Source organism: Hypanus sabinus, chromosome 8, assembly GCF_030144855.1.
Source record: "Hypanus sabinus isolate sHypSab1 chromosome 8, sHypSab1.hap1, whole genome shotgun sequence".
NCBI lineage: Eukaryota > Metazoa > Chordata > Chondrichthyes > Myliobatiformes > Dasyatidae > Hypanus > Hypanus sabinus.
Window position 1 is genome coordinate 112,194,915 of NC_082713.1, and position 23,380 is coordinate 112,218,294.

The 23,380-nt window shown below is 39.5% G+C and overlaps 1 protein-coding gene across 3 annotated transcripts in view; it reads left to right on the forward strand.

Moving 5' to 3' along the window:
• The window catches only part of ttc41 (tetratricopeptide repeat domain 41), a 77,206-nt gene that overhangs the window by 32,858 nt on the left and 20,968 nt on the right, over positions 1 to 23,380 (forward strand). For all 3 annotated transcript variants that reach the window (XM_059977625.1, XM_059977623.1, XM_059977624.1), the window contains exons 6-13: positions 2,319 to 2,482; positions 4,106 to 4,574; positions 11,931 to 12,170; positions 13,478 to 13,667; positions 15,610 to 15,773; positions 16,908 to 17,047; positions 19,340 to 19,523; positions 22,497 to 22,644. In XM_059977625.1, the coding sequence (XP_059833608.1) occupies positions 2,319 to 2,482; positions 4,106 to 4,574; positions 11,931 to 12,170; positions 13,478 to 13,667; positions 15,610 to 15,773; positions 16,908 to 17,047; positions 19,340 to 19,523; positions 22,497 to 22,644 (1,699 nt within the window). The remainder of the gene's footprint in view (positions 1 to 2,318; positions 2,483 to 4,105; positions 4,575 to 11,930; positions 12,171 to 13,477; positions 13,668 to 15,609; positions 15,774 to 16,907; positions 17,048 to 19,339; positions 19,524 to 22,496; positions 22,645 to 23,380) is intronic.

The following is a 23,380-nucleotide window of genomic DNA, read 5'->3' on the forward strand; positions in this document are numbered from 1 at the left end:
GTGGCTGTAAACAGATGACACCACGGTTTGAGGCCTAGTTCTCCCTGTGACTGAGGCCATGCAGCTCCAGTGCCATCTGCCCCTGCTGTCCGTCAATAAGTCAATGATTTGGACTTGCAGCATTCTACATTAACCTTGTCCAACAGGGTCTTGCGATCACAAGAAAAGTGATTAAGACATGCTGTTAGGCTGCGCACTGTTTTCATGCGTCAACTCCTCCAATGCCTCCCTGACACAGGCAGCAGCAAGTCCAGATCCTTCAGTTTGTCCGCAAACGTATAACTTGCTGATGGGGTAGACCTGCAGATCTTTAAGTTCTTAATGCCTAGTGGGGTCTTGTGATCATAAAAAATATATTTATAAAAATAGCATCTTTGGTTTGTCTTGTAGAAGCCACTTGTAGAAGAACCGAGCATGCCGCCATTGGTTGATACTTGCATTAATGAGCAGGTGCACTTGTGAACCTAATAAATTAGCCACTGAGTGTACTTGTAAATAGGGAACGTATTTACAAGATCCCCAAAATAGATGATAACATTTATTAATGATCACTGTGAACAAAGAATTGCATGGGTTATTCACTTAACAATGATATTGCAAATGTACTCAAAAAGGAAGTGATTTCTACATTACCGGAAGTGGTAATTGTAGCAATCTTATCCTGTAGACATTGCATTTCTTTTAGTTGACAGTGGAAACCTACATTGATAAATTTCAGTCACGTCTTATCTCAGATCTGCAATGAACACAAAGTCAAGGTAGTAATATACTGTTCAACGTTTTGATATGCATAGGACACAGGTCTGAAATTTTCATTTGTTATTAAGGGAATCCAACTCTTGTTTCAGAACTGATGTGGTGTATTGACTTCACTCTCGAAATGCAGGAGTGCATGTTGAGAACCAACAATCCTTAGCTAATCCTTAGATACATTTTGCTTATGTTACGAACCCCATAACTGGGTCACTTACCAGCAAAGATGGAGACGTCAGTTGAAGTCTGATGATACTATTTTTAACAGTATTTATTAGTAAAAATACACAAAAATAATATCAATGCAAATATACAGATAATATACGTCGTCAATACTAAATCTAAAAGTGCGAGTATAATAATAATAATAAGAAATAAGCTCTATCATTGTCTAGGGGATAATGAATTGTCCGATGTAAATATAAAGTTCGTTCAGTTCATGCAGCCTTTGGGGACCGCTGGGTTGCAATGGTTGGAGAGAGAGATTTGGAGAAAAACTTGCTGGCTTTTATGATTTCGATCCGTCAGGAGTCCCGTTGGTGTGGCCGTTCACTTGTGGCCTCTCCTTTAGCTAAACCGTTCTTCCGTGATGAGCCCGCCACCCTGGCAAGGGAGGATGCACACAAGCCCCCACCGGCTTTTGCTATAAACGCTGTCACTAGATTTCCAGCGTTTCTCCTGGTGCGTCTAAAGGGGTTGTTCCCCAGACCCTCTTTTATCCTTACTCACAGGGTCTCAGATGTCAATCAGGTTGGGATGATGCAGTCTCTCAACCAGACCACTCTGGTTGTCCCCTGAGGGGCTTCAATGAATAGTACAGTACTCAATACACAATTCCTTCTCCAAAAGACAATGGCCGTTATCAGTGGTTCCGTTCCGCTGAGGCCAGGACACATTCCAAACCTTGTGTATTCCGTGTGTCTCTCTCTCATTTCCTGGGTCTCAGACGCGAATTAATAGTGATCTTGCGATTCTCAAAAAGGAGGGGGTGACTTTGTACTCTTCGGCCCCTCAGAGTTGCGTCACATTCATAACACTTAACTTGTGCGTCTCTGACAATAACCTGTCACCCCAGTTAACATTATAACTTTGACCCTTGCCCTCCAGTAGTGATAGTTTTCCAATTGGCTATAGATTGGAGTCAATATTAAAATATACTAGGCCTCTTACAGAGGTCACTGTCAGAATTAGGTTTAATATCACTGACATATGTTTTAAATGTGTTTGTTTTGTAGCAACAGTGCAATGCAATACATAAAAAACCTATAAATGACAAAAAATATATATATATGGATATTAAATTAACTAAGTGGAAAAAGAGAGCAAATCAAAGTCTACTTCAATCTCACAATACTAGTTCTTTGAGTTAAAATCAGGTGAGGATTAGAAAGACAGGGAGTGCATTTTTTTCCGATTATGAACAATATCTGATGTCAGCTCATTTATATGTTAACATGAGGTGATGCATAATATAAATATAGAAACATAGCAAGCCTACAGCACAGGGGTAAGTTTCTTTTATGCAGAGATAATGAATATGAAACATTTTTATAATTGGATTTCAGGAGCTGAAGATCACCCCAGTGCTTTCAGTGAGAATCCTACGGATACGTGTTTGTTCCAAATGATCCGCGAAGCTTTTGTGGCTTCAATTGGTTTGAAGCCATGTGTGCTGGTGATAGATGGGGCTGACAGACTAAGTGGGACCCGTGGGCTGACAGCACAGCAGGTATAACGATAATCATTAATGATAAAATCCAAAATAAAGAGGTGTTTATAAATATGAAAACTAAATCCAACAATTCATAATATTTCAAAGTTCTCTAAGAATGCATGAGTTTGGTATTTTACAGCCTAAATAAAAAAAATGAAATTAGAATGGAAATGCTCAGCAGGAGCAACAGCATCTGTGGAGAGAGAGACACAGAGCTACAATTTCCACTGATAAGAAAAAAATTTAAAAGGCATGTTTTAGGTTGCAGAGAAGGGGGACAGTAGGGAAGTGGTGGCTGGGAACAACAAGGTGAAAATCTGTGCTAGAGTGAAGAGTAAGAGAACCTGGACGAGGTAGATGTCTTGTGAAGGCTTGTTTATGGGAGTTAATACCCTTGAGGAGGTATAAGTAGAGGGAGATAAAGTGGAGAAAGAAAGAAAGACAGTGCTGGAACTCTGAGGTGCAGAACACAGCAGCTGCAGGAAAGCTGAAACCTGTTCTCTTTAGAACAGAGGTGAGGAGGAATTTTAGCCAGGGAGTAGTAAATCTGTGGAATGCTTTGCCACAGACTGTGGTGGAGCCAAGTCTGTGCGTATATTTAAGGCTGAAGTTGATCATTTCCTGATCAGTGGCAGAGTAGACTCGATGGGCTGAATAGTCTAATTCTGCTCCTGTATCTTACGGTCTAATAAAGAAAATGGTGGAAAAGCCCAGGAGGTTAGGCAGATTATGGGGAGAAGGAAAGATAATAGGATAGAGAGGGAAAGTAAATGGGCCAAATTCTGCTTCTATGTCTTAACTTGCAGAGAGGAAAATAAAATTACTCTACAGGTTGACAGCCTTATACAAGAACAGACTTGAAACTAAAAAGCATAAAACTACAGCTACTCCAAGACTGAAATGAAACCAGCAAATGCAGGAAGCATTCAATAGGACAGGAAACATCCACAGAGAGAGAAACAGAGTCAGCAACTCAGATTGATAACCTCTCCCCAACTTTGTCTCCCCATCACAAAATTTTGTGGACCTGAAATGCCAACAAAACCCATCCTTTTTCCTACTTAATCAACATAATCTCCTGATATTGTCAGTCTCTTCCATTACTAATCAAATTTTGAAGTAAATTTATTATCAAAGTACATATATGTCACCATATACTACTCCAAGAGTCAGTTCCTCGTTCTGCCCCATTGTAATGGAAGATTGCAGAGGCTAGACCTACAGTGCAGACTGTGTGAAAAAGATTACTGGTTTCCATACTCACATTGCTTTGAATACTGATACATTTGAATATTGAATCTTCGCTCAAAACTGGCATAGCTCCCTGCCTCAATGTTTTGTGTTTTGCTGATTTATAAAAAATATATATTTTTAAAAGATTTGTGAAAAGTTAGTAAAACAGCATTGTGTTACATATTTTGTAAAAGGTTGTTGTTAATCAAGATCAAGTTTATTGTTATGCACAAACAGGTCATAAATACCATGAAAACTAGCATCTTGCAGCAGCAACATATACATTGCAAGATGAGAACAAACATGTTAACATAAATTCATATAAATTATACATAACTTACACATGTGTAAAAATAAACATAACAACACCAGTTTCAGTATTTTATGTGGCTGTTGTCTCTACAGGTAAAGGAATTTTCATGGATTCCACAACTTCTCCCAGCTGAGTGTAGACTTATTGTGACAACAGTCTCTTCCAACATTTCCTATGTCTCACTGAAAAAACATCCAGATGTAAAGGTGGTGCATATTTCCAGTACTCCTGACTATAAAGCAAAAGTCTGTATCTTGCAGAAACATCTTGCTAGGCCCCACAAAGAAGTAAGTGAGAGTCAAATCCAAAACATTATGAGTAGAAAACTGTGTTCCTTTCCACTAGTATTGGTTATTTTGGCTAATGAACTCCGAGTATGTGGACCATTTAGAAATGAAACTGAATGCCTAGATGAATATCTTGAATGTCAGACTATTCAGGAGCTGTGGACAGCTGTGCTAAGGCGATGGATTGAAGACTATGGTTGGACTTCTAATACTGTAACAACGTGCAGTGGAAAAAACACCTCTCCTTCCAATTTACCTAATTCGTCCAGCTCAGGTTAGATTCTGTATTTTGTATTTTATGGATTCTGTACAATAATAAAACTCTGCAAAATAAATAAATACCATTTGGAAAACTAATGCCATAATGCCCAGAGTTAGTGTTATGAAGCTGTGATATGTTATTTTACACTAAGTATATGCCTTTGATCTAGAACATAGAACACAAAACAGTATAGCACAGTACAGGCCTTTCAGCTCACAATGCTCATGTTGACCTTTTAACCTAGTCAATCTAATGCTTTCCTCCCACATAGCTCTCAGGTTTTTTTTTATTCATGTACCTAAGTGTTTCTTAAATGTTCCTAAGGTACCCCCAGCGGTGTGTTCCATGCATTTACTGCTCTCTGTGTAAAAAAACCCTACCTCTGACATTCCCACCATACTTTCCTCCAATCACCTTAAAATTATGGCCTCTCTTATTGTCCACTGGCTGTCCACTCTATCTATGCCTCTTGTACACCTCTATCAAATCATCTCTCATCCTCACTTGTTCCAAAGAGAAAAACCCTAGCCCGCTCAACCTTCCCTCACAGGATATGCTCTCTAATCCAGTCAGCTTCCTGGAAAATCTATTTTGTTTTATGGGTTACCCTGAAAGTCAAGTTCAGATCTGAGCAGTGCTATATACCCCGTAACTGGGTCACTTACCAGCAAAGATAGAAAGGTCCGTTGAAGTCTGATGGTACTATTTTTAACAGTATTTATTGATAAAAATACACAAAATAATATCAATGCAAACATACAGATGACATACGTCGTAAATACTAAATCTAAAAGCGCAGGTATAATAATCAATAAGAAGTAGCTCTATCGTTGTCTAGGGGATAATGAAAATATAAAAGTCACTGTGAGTTCGTTCAAGCTGCAGCGTTTTGGTTTGAGAGAAAGACGGGTTAAACTTGCCCAGTCCTTTTATGAGGCCAATCCTTTGAGAGTCTTTGGGAGTTGGTTTCCCCGTTGTTAGCTAAAAGCCGTTCTTCCATGGTAAAAGCCACCGGTTCCGGGGCAAATGGAACCGAATGCATGTGGCCTCCTCCTATCGGCTTCCGCTATTACAGGATCGCTAGTGTTTCTTCTGGTGAGTCTGAAGGGGCTGTTCCCACAGACCCTCTTTTATCCTGACTCACAGGGTCTCAGATGTCAATAAGGTTGGGGGTGATGCAATCCCTCCCTCAACCAGCCCACTTTGCCTGAGGGCTTCCACGTAGCACAGTATTGTAATACACAAGTCCGTCTCCAAGAGACAATGGCCGTTTCCCGTAGCTTTATATCGCCGGAGGGGTCAAGACATTGCGCACGTCTCTCTCTCATTTCCTGGGTCTCCAGACCCAAATCAATAGAGATCTTGCGATTCTCACAAAGGAGGGGGCTACCCCGCACCCTTCGGCCCCTCAGAGCTGTGGTACATTCATAACAGCAGGAACAGTGGTAAGGATTTTCCACTTGCTTTTGGTAGCTATTGGTCAGATTATTGAACAGACATGAAATAGGGTGGATTTTTTTCCCAAGAATGTCAGCCCAAAGTTTTCCCTATGAGCATCTCCAGCCAGTCAATCTGATTCTATGGGAAGTGGAGAAGTCCAAGCCAGGACTACCACCAGACAAAAACAGAAGTACCATCAAGCTAAAAAGAGAAAGTAGTACCTAGTGGAAAATGGCAGTGGCTATCAGAAAGATAACTGATAACTGATAACCTGTACGTTGAACCAACCAGGAAACTGCCAACACGTCCAAGTTTAAACTGGGAATGAGTTTTTAAATTGCTAAAATTGACCCCTTGTCTTCAGAACCATATTGTTTTGTGGCACTATTCAAAGAACATCAGGACTTGTTATTCTATGAAACTTTACATAGGACCCTTTTGTAAGCTTGACAGATCAGACAAAAGCTTTATGCTCCTCAGAGAGTTGTAAGTCTCTAGAATTCTCTGAGAAATCTCTGGAATTCTTTAATAGGGAGAATTGTGAATCAAAGGAATTGCCTGGGGGGGGGGAGGGAGGGAGAGAGAGAGAGAGATGTGAATCTAAAATTCTCTAATAGAGCTGTGAATCTCTATAATTCTCTAATGGAGAGAGTTGTGAATCACTAGAATTCTCTAATAGAATTGAGAATCTGGAATTCTCTGAGTAACGAAGTTGTGAGTCACTGGAATTCTGTAACAGAGACAGAGTTATGAATCTCTGGAATTCTCTAACGGAGGGAGTTCAGGAGGTGGATTCATGGAATATATTTAGAGCAGAAGTTGGCAGACATTTCAAGTATAAATATCTGCTAGCCCAAAACATAGGATGCTTGGACTATCTATACCCTTGTAGTTTGCTGGGACTCTTAGACTCTCTCCATATTTTGTAGTTAATAGCAAAGGTTAGCTTGCAGCATTATTTCACCCATTTACCTATACAGTATTGTCAAAATAAATACAATTTTATTAAAAATGGTTACATTTAGGTGGACATCTATTATTTTTATTATTTCGTTCTCTGGGCATTGTTGGCAAGGCTAGCATTTATTCGCTCATCTCGAATTACCTTTGAGAAGGTGGTGGTAAGACTTACTTATGAAATACTTCAATCCTTCTAGTGAAGCTATACCCACAATACTATTGGGTGGGCAGTTCCAATATTTGGATCCCACAATGATGAAGGATCAGCAATTATTTCCAAATCAGAATGGTGTGTTATTTGGAGGAGAACCTGCAGGTGGAGGTGTCTTTTACTATTATCCTTCTTGGTGATAGAAGATGGGGTTTATGGGCATTGTCAGAGTAGCCTGGTCAATTAACTACAGTGCATTTTGTATATAGCACACACTGCAGCCACTGCATGCATACGATGGAGGGAATAAATGGTTAGGATGCCGATTGGTTGATAATTTCCCAGACTGGAGTTTTGCTTTCTTTGAAGAAGACTTACCTGGATGATTTTCCACATTATTGCGCAGATGCCAATGTTGTTTTGGAACAGTTCAGTTAGTTTTAGAGTGCAGGTATACACTACAGCACAAAAGTTGTCTAGTACTGTTGCCTTTACTCCACCCAGTAATCTCAGCCATTTATTATGTACAATAAATCAAATTGGCTGGGCTCTGTGTTGCTGAGGGTCTTGGGAGGAAGTGAGAGGGATGCAGTTTCATAGTAATAATATTGGGTTTCATGTCTCCTATTCGTGTTAACATAGATTAAAGGTGATCAAATTGAAGTGGGTAAGATGACAAAAGTAGATAATAGGGTCAATAGAGAAAATCTATTTAGAAACATAGAAAACTGATAGCACAATACAGGCCCTTCAGTCGAACATGTACTTACTTTGGAAATTACCTAGGGTTACCCATAGCCCTCTATTTTTCACAGCTCCATGTGCCTATCCAGGAGTCTCTTAAAAGACCCTATTGTATCAGCCACCACCACCGCTGCTGGCAGCCCATTCCACGCACTCACCACTCTCTGCATAAAAAAAACTTACCCCTGACATCTCCTCAGTACCTACTTCCAAGCACCTTAAAACTGTGCCCTCTCATGTTAGCCACTTCAGCCCTGGGAAAAAGCCTCTCATCATTTTATACATCTCTATCAGGTCACCCCCTCATCCTCTGCCGCTCCAAGGAGAAAAGGCTGAGTTCACTCAACCTATTCTCATAAGGCATGCTCCCTAATCCAGGCAATATCTTTGTAAATCTCCTCTGCACCCTTGCTATAGTTTCCACATCCTTCCTGTAGTGAGGTGACCAGAGCTGAGCACAGTACTCCAAGTGGGGTCTGACAAGGGTCCTATATAGCTGCAACATTACCTCTCGGCTCTTAAACTCAATCCCACAGTTGATGAAGCCCAATGCACCGTATGCCATCTGACAAAACACAGAGTCAACCTGCGCAGCAGCTTTGAGTGTCCTATGGACTTGGACCCCAAGATCCCTCTGATCCTCCACACTGCCAAGAGTTTTACCATTAATACTATATTCTGCCATCATATTTGACCTACCAAAATGAACCACCCCACACTTACCTGGGTTGAACTCCATCTGCCACTTCTCAGTCCAGTTTTGTATCTTATGGATGTCCTGCTGTAACTTCTGACAGCCCTCCACACTATCCACAACACCCCCAACATTTGTGTCATCGGCAAGTTTACTAACCCATCCCTCCACTTCCTCATCCAGGTCATCTATAAAAATTTCGAAGAGAAGGGGTCCTAGAACAAACCCCTGAGGCACACCATTGGTCATCGACCTTCATACAGAATATGACCCATTTACATCCACTCTTTTGCCTTCTGTGGGCAAGCAAATTCTGAATCCACAAAGCAAGGTCCCTTGGATCCCATGCCTCCTTACTTTCTCAATAAGCCTTGCTTGGGGTACCTTATCAAATGCTTTGCTGAAATCCATATACACTATATCTACTGCTCTACCTTCATCAATGTGTTTAGTCACATCCTCAAAAAATTCAATTGGGGTCGTAAGGCACAACCTGCCTTTGACAAAGCCATGCTGACTATTCCTAATCATATTATGCCTCTCCAAATGTTCATAATTCCTGTCTCTCAGGATCTTTTCCATCAACTTAGCAACCACTGAAGTAAGACTCACTGGTCTATAATTTCCTGGGCTATCTCTACTTCCTTTTTGAATAAGGGAACATCTGCAACCCTCCAATCCTCCGGAACCTCTCCCATCCCCATTGATGATGCAAAGATCATTGCCAGTGGCTCAGCAATCTCCTCCCTCGCCTCCCACAGTAGCCTGGGGTACATCTCGTCTGGTGCCGGAGACTTATCCAACTTGTTGCTTCCAAAAGCTCCAGCACATCCTCTTTCTTAATGTCTATATACTCAAGTTTTACGATCCGCTGTAAGTCATCCCTACAATCACCAAGAACCTTTTCTATAGTGAATACTGAAGCAAAGTATTCACTAAGTACCACTGCTATCTCCTCCGGTTCCAAACACACTTTTCCACTGTCACATTTGATTAGTCCTATCATCTTATGTCTTATCCTCTTGTTCTTTACATACTTGTAGAATGCCTTGGGGTTTTCTTAAATCCTGCTCTTCAAGGCTTCTAATGGCCCCTTCTGGCTCTCCTAATTTCATTCTTCAGCTCCTTTCTGTTAACCTTATGATCTTTTAGAATTCTATCATTACCTAATTTTTTGAACCTTTCGTAAGCTCTTCTTTTCTTCTTGACTAGATTTACAACAGCCCTTGTGCCCCACGGATCTTGTACCCTACCATCCTTTCCATGTCTCATTGGAACATACCTACTCAGAACCCCACGTCAATATCCCCTGAACATTTGCCATATTTCTGCTGTACATTTTCCTGGGAACACCTGTTCCCAATTTATGCTTCCATGTTCCTGCCTGATAGCTTCATATTTCCCCTTACTCCAATTAAACACTTTCTTAATTTGTCTGTTCCTATCCCTCTCCAATGCTATGGTAAAGGAGATAGAATTATGTTCTCTATCTCCAAAATGCTCTCCCTCTGAGAGACCTGACACCTGACCAGGTTCATTTCCCAATACCAGAGCAAGTACAGCCTCTGCTCTTGTAGGCTTATCTACATATTGTGTCAGGAAACCTTCTTGAACACACCTAACAAACCCGACCCCTTGCTCTAGGGAGATGCCAATCAATATTTGGGAAATTAAATTCTCCCACCACGACAACCCTGTTATTATTACACCTTTCCAGAATCTGTCTTCCTATCTGGTCTTCTATGTCCCTGTTACTATTGGGTGGTCTATAAAAAACACCCAGGTTATTGACTCTTTCTAGTTCCTAACCACCCACAGAGACTCTGTAGACAATCCCTCCATTACTTCCTCCTTTTCTGCAGCCATGACACTATCTCTGATCAGCATACCCCCACCTCTTTTGTTTCCCTCTCTGTCCTTTCTGAAACATCTAAAGCCTAGCACTCGAAGTAAACATTCCTGCCCCTGAGCCATCCAAGTCTCTGTAATGGCCACAACATCATAGCTCCAAGTACTGATCCATGCTCTAAGCTCATCTATTTACTGGTTCTGGGGTTCACATCTAAGGAAATTCATAGAATTAGTTCTAGGGCAACTTGATGACTGAAAACATTTCTTTACATAAAGAATAATGGAAATCTGGAATTTCCACTCCACCAACAGTGGGCAGTGAAGAGGTAAATTCAGAATTTAGCAAACAGGACCATAAACCAAAAGACTATAAGACATTGGAACAGAATTAGGCCATTTTGCCCATCAAGTCTGCTCTGCCATTCAATCATAACTGATTAATTTCGCCTCTGAACCCCATTTTCCTGTCTTCTCCCCATAACCTTTGACACCCTTACTAATTAAAAACCTATCAATCTCAACTTTAAATATACCCAATGACTCGCCTTCCACAGCCGCTGTGGTGAATTCCACAGATTCACTAGCCTCTGGCTAAAGAAATTCCTCTACATATCTGTTTCTACTTTGAGGTTGTGTCCTCTGGTCCAAGACTCTTGCACCAATGGAAACATCATCTCTTAGATCCTTTTTCATCATCTCCACATTCACTCTATTTAGGCCTTTCAATATTTATAGGTTTCATTAAGATTCCCCCCTTCATTCATCCAAACTCCAGCAAGTACAGCCCCAAAACCATCAAACATTCTGTTTTGCCTTTTCTGATTTGGGGATTGTTATGTTATCGCTAATTACTGGATCTCACTAAGTATAAATTCACAGCTGTTGATTGCTCATTATCACATTGTTAAGCAATTACCTTCATCATCAGAGTGGCCATTTATATTGTTTGTACATTTCAACCAATTAGAAGTTGAGGGAGTTTTGATCAGTGAATCTAACTTTCATGAGAATGCTGAGAAGTACTGTCTTTTTACACAGCTCCTTGTGTACTGTTGGCGATGAATAAAACTATCTATAACTATAGCTATGCCGGATCTGGAGATATCTATCTGTCTAGCTTGAGAAACAGGGAAACCTCTTGACCGAGGGCAATTCTGCATATATTAAACATTTAAATCCTGGGATCACTTTTGTAAATATCCTCTGAACTGTCTTCAATGGCAGCACATCCTTTCTGATTATGGGGCCCAATTTTGTTAAAATTATATGTTGTGGAACCAAGACAAATTAAAGACAGATTTGCTGTGATCTAATTGAAAGTCAAAGTAGATTTGAAGAGCTGATTAGCCTATTCATAATGCTGAATTAGAGTACTTCTGGGGCATGGCATCACAAAGTTTATCACCTTTAAGGAAAATCTACTTTAAGAATTAGAAAACTTAATTTAAATGATCTGCGCCTGTTGTAATCTCCACTGATATTTATCCTACTGACTGTTGCTTCTTTATTCTTTTTGTATTTATTACAGGAATGAGTGGATGGGTAGTTGATACCCTCTGTCTCCTTAGTATATCACGTTGTGGATTAACCGAAGAAGACATCCATCAGCTTCTAAGGTGTCTCGGTTACAATGGGGCAGACAAGGTCAGCAGCTATGACTGGAATCTTTTCCGTGCTGCATCCATTGAGTGGATACAGGAAAGGCCAGATGGACTGTTGAACTTCACCCACCATTCCGTACAGGATGCTGTAGGATATTTCCTGCTAGGTAAAACATGCATCTGCTAAAATTGAAGATGAACATTAAAATCTTAGAGCCATATTTCATTTGCATTATCTACAATGAAACTTTAAAGTACCTTAATTGCAATCCAATAATTGTGCTTCATTTTGATATTACATCATGAAGTGATGGATGACCAGTTCTGTAGAATATTATGCAGAATTAGCATCAGTAGCAACTGTAATGCAATATGGCATTAGAGAATTAATCAGAATCAGGTTTAACATCATTGGCATTTGTCATGAAATTAGTTGTTTTGTGGCAGCAATGTATTGCAATACATAATAAAAACCTATAAATTACATTAAGAAATATATATATTCAACCTGAAATGCTTTTTCATGGCAACCATCCATGAAAACAGAGCTGTGCCCCCAAAGAATGAACAACAGTTAAATGTTAGACCCCCAAAGTCCCCCTCCCATGCGTAAGCAACAATCCCCCTGCCACTCACCGGTAAAAAAGAGCATCAGCACCTGCCACTGAACACTCAAGCATGAGCAAGGCAACAGCAAAGACTGCATTGCTCACCCAGCATTTGCCATACCACAGGCTCTCTCTCTCCCTAATAAGGAAGAAAGAGGTGTCTCTGTTTCACAGTGTGAGGGAGAGATAACAAACAACTCACTGGTTTACGATGTTAAAGGTCTGTTGTGTCACTTTTTCCAAGCTCTGTGCCTAAAGATCTTGGGTCTCTGGACACACAGCCTTAGATCCTCCACCTCCCATGACACACCAGTCTTCTTCTCAGACACCAACCTCCGATGCACCCCCCCTCGTCTCCAGAGCCACAAAAACTCGGTCCTCCGAAGGCAAGCAGAGTCCTTCGGCTGAGCCCTTGGCGTGCCAAACAACGGCCAGTTGTGAAAACCCAAGAGCGAGTCCCATTTCCACAAAGAACCATAGTCGGCATGTTGCTCCTTCTACCTATTAAATGATCCCAATGGTGTGCATCTCAAATAGCTTCTGACAGCCAAGTCTAACTCCTGGCCTTCACATGTGGCTTAACTACTAAGCCCAGTAGACCCATTTCTATTGACAGGAAAAGGGGCAAAGGTAGGTTACTGGCACCTTTAAACCTTTGACTTCTATGGATCAAGGGTTATGATTCCAAAAACAAGTAATTTCCAGACAATGACTTACAGTACAAAGGACCAAAACTGAAAAGTTGAAAATTACCACAAAATATAATTAAAGAAAAAAACAATCCAGTGGTTCTGATAATGTGTCCTATTATTTTTTTGGTTCCTGATTTCACTACTTTCTTTGACATGTGTTATTTTAAATTGCAGGTGCTATTGCTCCAATCAAAGAATCCACATTAAAAAGTCCACTCAACAACAAAAGAAGCAGAATTCACCAACTATTTCAAGAGTATTTATCACAGCAGGCTTATACCCTGAAACTTTACCAGGAATTACCTTGGCAATTGAAAATGAGTGGAAACCTCTCTGATTTATGTGCCATTGTAGCTAATCCCACGTGAGTTAAAATATTTGTTTATTTGAGATACTTCAAATCATTGTATTAAGAACTCAAAGCTGGTTATTTTCTTATTAAAGGGGTTTTACACCACACAACAGAATTCCAATAACTGTAAATTAAATGAATAACATAAAATGTTATTAATTCTATTAACCTTACATTGCGTAATGCACAAGAGTCTTACTAAAGCTCATGATTTTTTTGCAAGATCCTAGTGAGGGTATTGGCATTCATTGTTTATGCAGGAAATTTGATGGCACTATTTGGAATCTGCATGCGTGCTGATATTCAGAGAACATTGTCCATGAGTCTGTGTTTGTCCATAGAAAACTGACAAGAACTTAAATGTACTTACTAACTATTCTTTCTGTAAATTAGCTATTTATACTTTTAAATAGAGGGGTCACATCCTTCAATCCAAGGAAGAATTGCAAAATATATAGAAGTTTGGAACCTGATAACCGGTAATCCAATTTCTCTAAAACCACCTCTTTCTAAATTCTAAAATATAGATCATCAGGACCTTGTGATTTATCAATTTTCAAATTCATCAACTTCTCTGGTTCTATTTATGACTAATATTTAGCCTTTTCAGTTCTTCGTACTCACCTGACCATTTTATTGTCTCTAATATATTCAGCAAGTTCATGTACCTTCAATGAAGGCAGGCACAAAATAATTATTTCATTTCCCTGTCAGTTCATTGTACCTTGTTAAAGACAAAAGATCCACATTTACCTTTGTTAGTCTTTTCCCTTTGGAGATCAATAAAAGCTCTCGTAATCCATTTTTATATGTCTTGCCACTCTCCCTTCATTTTTTAACCTTCCTTCATAATTTTCTTTGTCTTTCTCTGCTGGTTTCCAAAAAGGTCCCAATTATCAACCATCCTGGTGTTTCTGGGAACTTTTAAAGTCCTTGGATTTAGTAATTTGGGAATGCATGATTTATAGTTTGCATACCCTGTACATGCAAGTGAGCAGGTGGTGGATAGAGCAGTGATATGCATTTGATGACTGTTGTGGGCTTCAGGTATCTTCTGCATTTCTGACTTACAAACTGTATTGGTTGCAACTGTTCTGGTTATGAATAGTTCACAGAACCATAACCCAAGGATGTCCTGTATGTTTAATTTCTCTGGTTAGTCACAGAAAAATCATTTATTTTCATTTTCTTTGTGCCTCAAAGGATTTTTTTTGCAACTTGTGCATTATTTCTTTAAATGTCAAATATTACCTGTCCATCACCATACCTTTCAATGTATTTTTCCAATCAACTGCAGCCAATGTTCACACTGTAATTTCAGCTTTTCTTCATATTCCTCTAAGCAGTGATGCATTTCTCATGTATTCAAATAATAATTGAAATGGATAAATAATTCAAATAATTATTTGAAACAACTATTTATTTCAGCTGACCAGAAAGGTCACTTGTCTGTTGTTCATCTTTTGTGAAATATGTAGGAACACTTTTTCATCCATAAAAATAATAATCTATATATTTAATAAAATGTTTAATTATTTAACTATTTAATTATATTACATGCATTAAATTATATTTGATTAATCCATATTATTAAATTCACAGGGGCATAATTTTGATCTGTAATTGAGGCTTCTCTGACATAGTCCTGTCTCCACAATACCTATAGTAAATGCTAACCTCTCCCCCGCCCCCAGCAGAAGCTCAATCCTTGTATATAATCAATGAAAAACAACTAATGCTCAATACTTAAAAAGCATTGTGACTTTATTCTAGCCCCAGTGGCCACAAACCTACTCAAAACTATGCATTCCCATTGCAAACCAGATTTGGTTCCTATGGACACAGCTCATTCAAGTGCTTTTATTTATATAGTGTAGTTTATATTAATGGTACTAAAGGAAAACCATAAAAAATGCTGAAAATAAAAGGCACTATTTATTTCCTTTCTCTTTAGAATCATGCATGTAATTTGCCAAAATGCCAAGCATTCATATCAATCAAAACTGGAGCTCCTCTGTTACTGGGATGGGTTATCAAAAACAGGGTTCGATCCTGCAGTTACCTATCACAACATGGTGAATCAGTTGGTGGCCACATCCAACCTGTCGGCAGATATAGGTACTATGAAAAGTTAATAATTTAGTGCAAAAATTCAAACTGTAAAGTCTCTTTATCTTTCATGCTGCAGACAATGGAAATATATATTACCAGCAGATGGCTCTGTTATATTACCTTCAGAACAGATTCCTTAATTATTGATTTTAGAACATAGAACAAAACAGAACAGTACAGGCCCTGCCTCCACAAAGTTGTGCCAACCTTTAACCTTCTCCAAATTCAATCTAACCCTTCCTTCCTACATAGCTCTTTTTCTATCATCCATGTGGCTATGTAAGAGTTTCTTAAATACTGCTAACATATCTGCCTCTACCACTAATTTTGGCAGAGTGTTACATGCACCCACAACTCTTTATCTTTAAAAAAAAAACTAGCTCTGACATTCCCCTTATAGTTTCACCTTAAAATTATGCCCCTGGTATCGTACACCTCTATCAGGTCACCTCTCATCTTGCTTCACTCTGAAGAGAAAAACCCTAGCTTGCTCAATCTATCCTCAATAGACATGCTTTCTGATCCAGGCAAGATGTTGGTAAATCTCCTCTGATCCTCTCTGAAGTTTCCACATCTTTCCTGTAATGAGGCAACCAGAACAGAACACGATATTCCATGTGTCATTTTAATGAAAGTTTTGATGCATTCATTTATAAAAGAACCCAGACTTATGCAGTGATGCCCAAGGCTGGTCATTTCACTAATACTGATACAGCACCTGTATGTATAAGTGTCTCACCCCACCTATCATTGCCACAAGCACATCCCAGCCCAAAGCTGCTGGTGTGCGACTTGAGATCCTGAATGGCACTATTTGAAAGCAAACAATTTTCATTCATTTAAACACATATAATACTTGGGAAAGTGAAAATAATAAATGAAAACCAGGAACTGTAAGTGCTGGAAATGTGTAATAAAAACAGAAAATTTTGGACACACACAGCAGGACAGGGAGCATCTGTATAAAGAAAAACAGAGTCAGAAAGCGTCTTTGACCTGAAATGACAAGTCTCTTATTTTTCCACAAACATTGCCTGATGTGCGGAATGTTTCCAACATTTTCTGTAACAATGCTAGAGACCCTAATTTCTCAACAAAGGTCATTCACCATGCTTCAAAATAATAATGTTGTCATTGCAGACAGTGACAGCCAAATGGCAAGGTACAACAACTGCACTCAAGCTGCTCTGGTATGTTTTACTGCTGAATTTCTAAAGGATCTTGACAAGGTCACAACATCAGAAGAATTGCTGCTGATTGCTCTTTCTTTGCTACCAATGGTAAACTTTAATTTTTGGGGTAATTAAGTCCATAGATAATATTTGAAATAGCAAGGATCTTGGTGACCAATTATCATTGCAATGTTTATCTTCAATTTTTATAGATATCTTTTACCTTAAAAGTCTTTATTAAAGTAATGAATATATTGTTCTGCAATAATACTAAATGACACCAGGCATAAAATTTGGAAAACTGACATAAAAACAGACATGGTTTAAACTCACAACATTGAGTTAATAGCCTAGAAGTATTCTTACATGTTTCAAAGTTCATGTGTTGTTCCCAGTACAGTTTCCATTAAAAATCTGTTCTCTCAGTTGCAAAATCTGACTTTCATTGTGACAAAGGAAGTGGTGGAGGACAGGTAATAGGTTAAGTTTAGAGAAATCTAAGATAAAGAGATAAAGATTAGCTTTATTTGTCACATGTACATTGAAACAAACTGTGAAATGCATTGCTTCTGCCTGATCAAATCAGCAAGGATTGTGCTGGAGGCAGGCCACAACTGTTGCCACACTTCTGCTGCCAACATAGCACATCCACAGCTTACTATCCTTAACGCCAACTGTACATCTTTGATATGTGGGAGGAAACTAGAGCACCCAGAAGAAAACAAGGGAAAATCTGCAGATGCTGGAAATCCGAGCAACACACACAAAAAACTGGAGGAACTCAGCAGGTCAGGCTGAGTTCCAGGCAGCTGCCTGGCCTGCAGAGTTCCTCCAGCATTTTGCGTATGTTGCTCTGATTTCCAGCATCTGCAGATTTTCTCTTGTTTGTGATTGGATTACTACACTGTGAAGTCTCTTCCAGGTATGCCTACCCTGAAGAAGTTTAAATCTTCCCTTCGACAGGAGTTTGGTGAAACCCTCTCTTGCTGCTTGCCCTCTGTGATCCCTGCTGCCCTCTGACTTTACCCAGACCCGCTAGCCATACCAAAGGGTTTTGGCCCAAAACGCCGACTGTACTTTTTTTCCATAGATGCTGCCTGGCCTGCTGCGTTCCTCCAGCATTTTGTGTGTGTAACCCAGAGGGAACTCTTGTGCTCATGGGAAGAATGTTCAAACTCCAAACAGACAGCAGTGGAAATCAAACCCTGATGGGTAATTGCTGGCACTGTAAGGTGATTGCGCTAATTGCGAAATACTGGGAGCTTATAGAGATGGAGCAAGTTGTGGATGGGCCAGGTCTACAGAGGAGTTCAAACACAAGGCTAACTGCTTTACACTTGATATAAAAAGTGAGGTTACGTATCATCAGGAGGTGGAGCACTTCAGGAGCAGAGAAAATAGCAAAAATTACTTAAATCCCCAACAACACTTTATCATTTCCTGTCAATATTCATCTTGCATAGAGATATTCCTGTGCCTAGTGTTACTTAATGTACGTATAATCAGTTGATGTATATAGGCTACTCCTATGTGCTTCTACTTATTGTGTTCTTTATGCTTATTGTGTTTTTTAATGTTGCGTCTGATCCAGAGTAACAATCATTTCATTATCCTTTATATTTGTGTACTGAAGAATGATAAGTGATCTTGAATCTTGACTGTGGGAGACCAGAGAATGGCAAAACACTGATGTAAATAAGTTTGAGGATAGTAAATAAGAATTGTAGATTGTGGAAAAGATGTGGAAATAGAATTTGCCAGTCTTGTTATTAGGAAATTAAATTGAATGTTTTCAAAAGAAGTATTTCTTATCATCCTATCACTTAAGATTCTTTGTCATGTTCAACTACTGTTGAAATGTGAGTTTGAGTACTGAAGAAGGGCCTCAGCCTGAAATGTTGCCTCTTTATGCCTTTCATAGAGGCATAAAAAATTACAACACAGGACCAGGCATTTCGGTCCATTTAGTCCATGCTGAACTATTAGGTTGCCAAGTCGCATCAACCTGCAACTGGAACATAGTCCTTCATAACTCTCCCATTAAGTACCAATTGAAATGTTTCTTAGATGTTGAAATTGAACCTGTATCCACCACTTCTGCTGGCAGCTCATTCCACTCTCACCACCCTCTGAGTGAAGAAGTTTCCCCTCATGTTCCCCTTAAACATTTCACCCTTTACTCTTAATGCATGATCTCTAGTTCTAGTCTCACCCAACCTCAGTGGAAAAAGCTTCTATGTGACTCATAATTTTGTATACCTCTATCAGATCTTCCTCATTTCATAGATGTTGCCTGACCTGCTGAGTTCCTTCAGCATATTGTGTATGTTACTCTGTATTTCCAGCATTTTGCAATCTCTTGTGTTACTGAATTCTGAAGCATGCTTTGCTTAATTGCAGTCGTGTCCTTTGGACCTTATGGAAACAGAGGTTTATTTTAAAGTGCACTACAACATTGGTGATGTCTACCTCAATGCAGGAAAGCTACAGGATGCAGAAAAGCATTTTCAAAAAGCTTTGCACTCTATTGATTTTGCATCAAAAGAGATCAGGAAATGCCTTCCTGAAACTGTAAGTTGCTCAGGTAATGAAAAAAAATGTTACTCGTGAAAGTGTATTTTGTGACATGCCAGAGGATATGCAGTGCAATGTGAAGAGTGACACACAATGTGTGATCTGTTCTGGTTCTCTGATTGATTTCCCCTCCCGCCATGGTGATCTCTTCTCCACAATCTGCATTTGAATTCTGGAAATTGAATAAAAACTATGGATTTATAAAATTGCACCCCGATCTTCTACTATGCTATGGTGAGGGTGCCCACAAACCTATTTGTAAACCTGGGCTATAAACCACAAAGATCACTCTCCATCAATGTTCCACAAAAAATGTAACAGTTCTTTGCTGTGTAATTTTAATTTGATTGGTAAGTTTGTTTATCAGTAATCTTTGATGTTATACTCATTGGAGGATATCTTGAAGCATGTAAGAGGAGATTGATTCAATTTCTGTCCGTGGAAAGCTTATGCAACTGTTAAAAGACTGGAAGCAATACCACTCAGCCTGCATACTATGAGATTACATTGATTTAGTTCATCTTAGACATGGCCCCTCCATGGACTCTTACCTGCAGTGCCTGCCCACCCTGACTTACGTTCTCCATATGGAGGACTAAACAGCTGATACCATGCACTCAAGGGGTACCGAAAAGTCAGAATGAGCTCTGAACTGTAACTGCCTCAGGTATTTTATCTTGAAGCCTGATCCAGAATGCCTTATTAGCTTATGACATCTGCCAAAGGCTTTTCAGCTACTTTTTAGCAATTAAAGTAAATTTTAATTTTTTTTAAGCTAACAAAAAAAAATTGAACTTGCATTAATGTTTGCCTCTACTTGACTTTTAACGCTTTGTGCCCCCATTCAAATGAATAGCATAAAACAGAGACCAGAGGCCAGAAAAAGAATCTGGCAAGTGTTGATTGAAACAGGGTCAAAGTTCAAAGTAAACTTATTATCAAAGTGCATGTATGTCACCATATACAACTCTGAGATTAATTTTCTTGTGGGCATCCACAGTAAGTCCAAGAGACACAACAGAATCAATGTAATACTGCACCTAACAGGACGGACAAACAACCAATATGCAAAAGACAACAAACTGTGCAAATACAAAAAGAAAAGAAATAATAATAAATAAATAAGCAATAAATATTGAGAACATGAGGTGAAGAGTCCTTGAAAGTGAGTCCATAGGTTGTGGGAACAGTTCAGTGATGGGACAAGTATAGTTGAGTGATGTTGTCCCCTCTGGTACAAGAGACTGATGGTTGAGGGGTAATACCTGTTCATGGACCTGTATCTTTTTCATGATGGCAGCAGTGAGAAAAGAGCATGGCCTCGACGGCAGGATCCCTAATAATGGATGCTGCTTTCCTGTGACAGTGCTCAGTGCAGATATGTTCAGTGATAGGGAGGTCTTTCCCTATGATAGACAGAGTTATGTCCACTATGTTTTTAGGCATTTGTGTTCAAGGGTATTGGTACTTTCATACCAGGCCATGATGCAGCCAGTCAGTATACTTGCCACCATACACCTATAGAAGCTTGTCAGAGTTTTAGATGACATGCTTAATCTTTGCAAACATCTAAGAAAGCAGAGGCACTGCCATGTTTTCTTTGTAATAGCACTTAGTTGCTAGACCAGGACAGGTCCTCTGAAATGATAACCGAGGAATTTAAAGTTGCTGACTCTGTTCACCTCTGATCCCTCCATGAGGACTGGCTCAGGGACCTCCGGCTTCCTCCTCCTGAAGTCCATAATCAGCTCCTTGGTCTTGCTGACATTGAGTGAGATGTTATTGCTGTGGCAGCACTCATCTAGATTTTCAAACTCACTTGTATATGATAATTCGTCACCATCTTTGATTCAGCCAATGACAGCGGTGTTTTCAGCAAACTTAAATACAGCATTGGAGCTGTACGTAGCTTCACAGTCATAAGTTTAAAGTGAGTAGAGCAGGGGGCTAATCACACAGCCTTATGGTGTACTTGTGCTGATAGAAATTATGGAGGAGATGTTGTTGAGGCTTATTGATTATTCTAGAGGGGGTGATAGTATTGAATGCTAAACTGTAGTCAATGAAGAACATCCTGATGTATGGACCTTTGCTGTCCAGATGTTCCAGGGTTGAGTGAAAAGCTAATGAAATGGCATCTGCTGTTGACCTGTTGTGCCAGTAGGCAAGTTGGAGCAGATCCAGGCAGGAGTTGCTATGTTTCATCACCAATGTTTCAAAGCACTTGATCAGAATAGATGTAAGTCAAGGACTCCCAAGCTGGGGTCCACGGACTCCTCAGTTAATGGTAGTGAACCCTTGATTTAAGTGCTACTGGACAATAGTTATTGAAGCAGGTTACCACTTTCTTCTAAGGCACTGGTATAATTGAAACCTGTTTGAAGCAGTTGGGTACTTCAGACTGCCAAAGCAAGAGGTTAAAGATATTGATGACCACTCCAGCCAGTTGATCTGCACAGGTCTTTAGTACTCAGCCAGATATCCTATCTGGGCTGGAAACTTTCTGTGGGTCCACCTGCTTGAAGGATGCTCCCATTTTAGCCAGAGACTAAAATCACAGGACCATTGGAGGCTGTGGGAGTTCTTGAAGGTGCCTCCATGTTTTGACAGTCAAAGTGAGCTCAAAATGCATCGAGCACATCTGGGAGTGAAAAAAGGTTGTTTTCTGGCTTTGTAAGTAGTACTTTGTAAGTGGGAGGCCTTCAAAAGTGAAATTTTGAGAGGAGAGTTTGTATGTTCCTGTCAGATGCATGGTGCATTCTGACTCTCTTCAGCATTACACTGGGCTCATTGGTGAATGCACCAGCGTAACAGGAAAGCAGATGTAATGAGGCCTGTCAGTTAACTCAATTTGACCTCAGTTTAAACACAATGATAGAATCAATTCCCTTAAGCTATCGCAATAAATACTTACCAAAGTGGTACATTTAAAAAATGTATTTGTATCCATCCGAAGCAAAATTATCATCAATTTCTCTTGCAGTGCAGTTGTTGTGCAAACTGGCAAGCCTAAAAATGTGTGAAGGCTCACCCAGAGTCGATGACCTTTTACAGAAGACCAAGAAAGAGACTAGAAAAGTTCATAACCCATGCGGAGAAGCAAACTTAAAAATTCTTGAGGGTTTCCAGCAGTGAGTTTCTATATTGATTATTTCAGATTGTTTTTATTCTCACCATTAGGCTGTGTTGCAGCAACTCATCAATTTGGAACTGAACACTGACTATTTATATTTATTGTTCATTCTGAGTTTATATGCTATCCCCTTCAAGGACCCTTGTGAATTAACCACAGTGTACAGGACTGGTAATTGAACTTGGTAAGAAATCTAGTCTTCTTTCCTTAGAATATGTTAGCAAATGCATTTTATGTTATTCATTGAGAGCTGGGGATGTCCTTGGGGTTCTAACATTTAACTGTCATTCATTCTTTGGGGCAGTTCTCTGTTTTTGTGGATGTTTGTGAAGAAAAAGAATGTTTGGATGTATGTTGTATATATTTCTCTTATATTAAATGTACCTATTAAAATCCATTGAAGTGCTTCTGTTTCTACTATCAACTACAGCCCAAGGAAACTGCACTTATAGTACTGTGCAAAAGTCTTAGGCACAAGTAAAAAATATTCTGTAAAGTGAAGATGCATTTTAAAATGATGAAACTAAAAGTATCTAAATATCAAAAAATTACTATAAAGAGCAGGAAACAGTAAAACCTAAATCAAATCAATATTTGGTGGACCACCCTTTGCCTTTAAAACTGCATCAGTTCTCTTAGGTACACTGTCATGCAGCTTTATAAGAAAATTGACTGGTAGGTTGTTCTAAGCATCTTGGAGAACTTCCCATTGTTCTTCTGCAGACTTTGGCTGT